This window comes from Solanum verrucosum, unplaced genomic scaffold (genome assembly GCF_900185275.1).
Source record: "Solanum verrucosum unplaced genomic scaffold, falcon-dt-bn FXZP01000678.1, whole genome shotgun sequence".
In the NCBI taxonomy this organism is placed as follows: Eukaryota; Viridiplantae; Streptophyta; class Magnoliopsida; order Solanales; family Solanaceae; genus Solanum; species Solanum verrucosum.
This window is the reverse complement of record NW_026020730.1, coordinates 11740-16242: the sequence shown is the minus strand read 5'-3', so window position 1 is coordinate 16242 and position 4503 is coordinate 11740. Positions and strand designations below refer to the sequence as shown.

The 4503-nt window shown below is 38.9% G+C and overlaps 1 protein-coding gene across 1 annotated transcript; it reads right to left on the bottom strand.

Moving 5' to 3' along the window:
* Window positions 1-592: 592 nt before the first annotated feature.
* LOC125812611 (uncharacterized) lies at window positions 593-4204 on the bottom strand. The gene is given in 3 exon segments (XM_049492095.1): window positions 593-2805; window positions 2808-3395; window positions 3398-4204. Coding segments are annotated over 3 exon segments (3150 nt in total). The 5' UTR covers window positions 3816-4204; the 3' UTR covers window positions 593-661.
* Window positions 4205-4503: the final 299 nt, after the last annotated feature.

Genomic DNA, 4503 nt, shown 5'->3' with positions numbered 1-4503 from the left:
TTGTTTAAACTACATTTTTGGTTAAAATTGTGACAATCTTTCTTGTCCCATCTGAGCATTAGTCCTAGCTAAGTCGCACTGCTCTGAGATCCATTACAAAGTTTTCATTTTTAGTGCTCTTGCATGAAGTAAGGTATTCCAGTAACAGTAATCTTCACATGTTCCTTAATGTGCCTAACAGAACAAATCTATTAGACATCATGGGCACTAAGCTAATCTATGTTGCTCGGATTCTTCAAAAATTGTCACCGAGAGAGTGGTCTGAGCAACATAGAAGCTAATAATATTTGGAAAGGGCCTACGATAACATGATTATCAAGAACCATTTCATGGTCAAAGAACAAATCTATTAGACATCATGGGCACTAAGCTAATCTATGTTGCTCGGATTCTTCAAAAATTGTCACCAGAGAGTGGTCTGAGCAACATAGAAGCTAATAATATTTGGAAAGGGCCTACGATAACATGATTATCAAGAACCATTTCATGGTCAAAGACCAGTAAGAATCTTTGTTAAATTATTGGAACATCTCATGCATGATGGACTCTTTAAGTAAATTATATACCTCATTATCAGACAGGTAAAAACATATTTCAGAAAAGAAACAATTCCACAAGAAACTGCTCAAAATGTACATACAACAAGTCAGTAAGATCTCAGTCAGTCGACATCCCGGTTTTTGACACCCGAGGTAAGTTCAGCTTCAGCAGAAGGTAACCTCTCATAAACTCGGGACCCAACTGGTAGAAGCTTAATCTTGCCCAGTCTAAGTGTTTGGCTAAGCTTCTCATAGTTCCACCTCTGCTGAATATACACAACAACTCCCAGTACAACTGCAGCCACTGGTATGGCAATGTCTCCAAACTTGGTGTAAAAATCAAACCTGGGGTTCACAAACTCGTATTCTTCGGAGAAATAGGGATTGGGAACAGGAGATCTGATGTAATCATACACATGAGGCAGAAGTCTAACGGACGTAAGTCCAATATAATATAGCTTCCTAAGTGGTTTGCAATGGATTTGCCAAACAAGGTTGCCTATCACTTGAGGAAGCAAAAAGAAATCTTGAATCAAACCCATGTACTCCTCCAATTCAGTTTCCCATTCCCTCAAGGTGTGGAAATTTCCAGTGGAATCTATGTAACGTTCAGCATGAAGAGGTTTCTGGCTTGTATTATAGGAGTGGATAAACAGAACAATCATATATCCAACAGCATGTATTACCAGTGTACTGAGAAGTACCCACTTGTCACTTGGAACACGATGTGGTTCAAGAGGGCTCCTTGCCAATAATCTGATACGGGATCTCCACACCTTTTGGCTGAGCCTCGCTGTTACTAAAAAGGCAACAAGCACAAGAACCTTGACAGTATAATCAATCAGACGAATCCACTGGCTGTTGTCAAGATCATAAGACGGAGTCTCATTGATTTCAGAACCCATCATTTTGAACAAAGCCTCTGCACCTGTGATCAAAGGCAGTCCGTAGCCAAGAGCTTGGACACCTAGCATGGCAAGCGAGACATACGGAACTGATTCCGCATTATCTCTGATGTAAATTAGTTGGCTGAGAATGCAAAAGATCGCCAGAGAGAGTGTCAAGATGCGGAGGATGCCCTCTACTCCCCTACGGGAAAGAATGTCTTCTCGCTGCTTCCTGTACATAATGGGGAATGTTTGAATGTTTACGGGATTAAAATAGAGAGGATCATCCTCAGGTCTTTGAGAGGATACATAGATTTTAGCTGTTGGATTGACCAACCAACGAGCAGTGGTTGGTGGGTATGTTATAACCACCTCAATCAGACAATCCAATCCAGCCTCAAGGTCCATACTTTCTGATAGTATTTTCCAGGAGGCTCTAACATCCCTGCAACCAATGAGGTACATCTTTCCAACATGTGGATCATACAGTCCCTCTACAAAAAGCAATGAGATGTTATTGTATGACGTCCCAATGAGACTAAGTTGAGCAGAAACATTTAAGAGAAGCTGTTTTTCTGTGTATTCAGCCTTGGCATGATAAGAATTCTCTTTTTCACCGATGGAACCGTTTGTCAGAGGCCCAAACATTGGACCAAGAGAAAGAATCTCCATTTCAATTTCAACTCTTTGGTTAGCTGAGCCAGCAATTTGATCTGCAACTGCTGATGTGTGAAGGGAGAGATCCTCAGAAAGAATCGAAAGGCTGACAGGAAAAGAATCTGCATCCTCCAGTTTTGGGAATGTCAACAGTGATTTCTTAAACATTGAACCAAGGGTAAAGGGCTCATTTTTTTCAAGGACTGTAGCAGCTGCATTGATTTTTGAGTACTTGTAGTATGGAAGAGAAGCAGTATATTGATCCCACAGCTCAACAGGGCGGATCAGTTTCTCAAATGATAAAGGAAAGTAACGCCTACTGCTTCCATCAATACTGGAAAAATGACCAATAATTATGCTCCTTTGTGTTATAGAAAAGGAGAGCGAAACATACAAGCAGATTCGAGAATCACAGTTGCTGTCTTCTGCACCAACTACTCCATGGCAACCAACCATACAAAGCTGTCCACTGGAAGATTTCCAGATTCCCTCAGCAGAAAGAGTCATGTTATTAAGCCCAGTCCTTTGTGCTGCAGTGAACTGATTCTCCAATGGAGAAATCACTCTAAACACAGAAGAGACCCTAGAAGAAGTGACATTATCTTTTACAGATATTGTATCACATCGAACATCCTGAAGGACAAGCTTGACGTCCTTAAAACCCCCATCCGTGGCATTTATCTCCTTGTCCGATCTGAATGGACCCAATTGACTGCAAAATCATCTGTACCGTTGCATTTCCAGTTCGGAACAACTATTAAGGCTTCTTGATGAGTGAATCTTTGAAGAATATAGCAGAAGTCAAGCCCTCTATATGTATTTATCTCAGTACTCAGACTATCTTTGTACGGATATGGATCACAAGCTTTTGACACAAACTTTTCAGAGCCAAATTCGTACTTTGAAGAAGTTCCCAGCCAAGAAGACATATGAACTTCATCAAAGTACTTAAAACTCGTCTTTGGGTTTAAGCTTTTCATGGTTCCAAGAATAGCTCTATTTGCGAGTGTATTTGTTCTAGGATAATGAAGCACCAGCAAAATTCGATCATCTTGCATAAGAGGTGGCTGATTAGTATAACCAGATTCCTTTACCCACTGCCATGGATCAGTTGACTCTTGCTGACGAGAAGGCAACATCGTTGTCCCTAACAAACACATGACTCTTTCCCCTTGATTTTTCTTCGATTCCATGTATACTCCTTCAAAAGTCACCGAAAGCTGGGAATGACCGGGCCAAATGTCAAAATGAGGACTTCTCTCGTATGGTTTACTTGAAAACAAGCCATCTAGGGTGATACCGATCTGCAATACCCACTAACACTCACAGATGTCTTAGACAGATGAGCACGATCAACATTCGTAACCCAAAAAGAAACTAAGTTCAACGGAGATCGAAGATCCGATGATCTGTTTGCAAGATCTCTATCATCAAAAGGCATTATTGAAGCAGCCCCATTAGACACTTGCCACCAATCTCCATTCAGAAAACTTAATTCATGTTTTATGCTATAGATTCTGTTATCATCAGGTTCCAATTCAGAAGCAGAAGCTAAAACAAAAGCACATTCTTTTTTGACTTCATCAGTTCTTTCGTATTTGTAAGGCATAGAAGTTCTAGTCCTAGGTCCTAACTCACCATCTACCACATAAGAATGAACAAAACCAACAGACAGCAACATCAACCAGATAACAATACTAGCCATTGTCCAAAAAGAAGCAAAAAAAGACATTTCCCCTAACCCCCCTTAAATCAAGATTCTTCAAGTATTAGTGGAAAACAGAGAAATTCATGACTAACCCTTTTTAGAATTAAGATTGAACTTGCTAAAATCGAAATCAAAACAGTAAAAAACAAACTTGGGAACTTATCAAAATCAAGTCTTTGAGATAGGAATTAGTGAATCTTGATGAAGAAATAGCAAGGTGCACTTACCTGGTAACTCAAATCTTCATAGAAAGAGAGAAATAGAACAGAGAATAAAAAGGAGAATGATGATCAATTTGAGAAAAAAGAGAGAAGTTGGTGCTTTGATTTTGATAATTAGGGTAAGTAGAGAGAGTAAGGTGTGAAGTTGAAGTCAAGGCAGCTGATGATGGCGACACTGTTGATGTTTAGTCAAATATTTCTTACAAACTACTCCCTCTATATCATTTTATATATCACATTTTTACTTTGTACTTGCATTAAGAAATGATGTAACTTTATCCTTTTATCCTTATTTAATGTTTTCATAAGTCAACTTTATAATAAATGATGAATACATTTTCAAGATTAATTAATTATTCTATTAAGGGTATAATAGATAAAATATGATAATTTATCCATAAATTTTATAAAATGACAAGTATTATGGTCCAACTATTTATAGAAAGGGATGACAAATAAAATGAGACGGAGGGAATATGTGCCAACTCCTC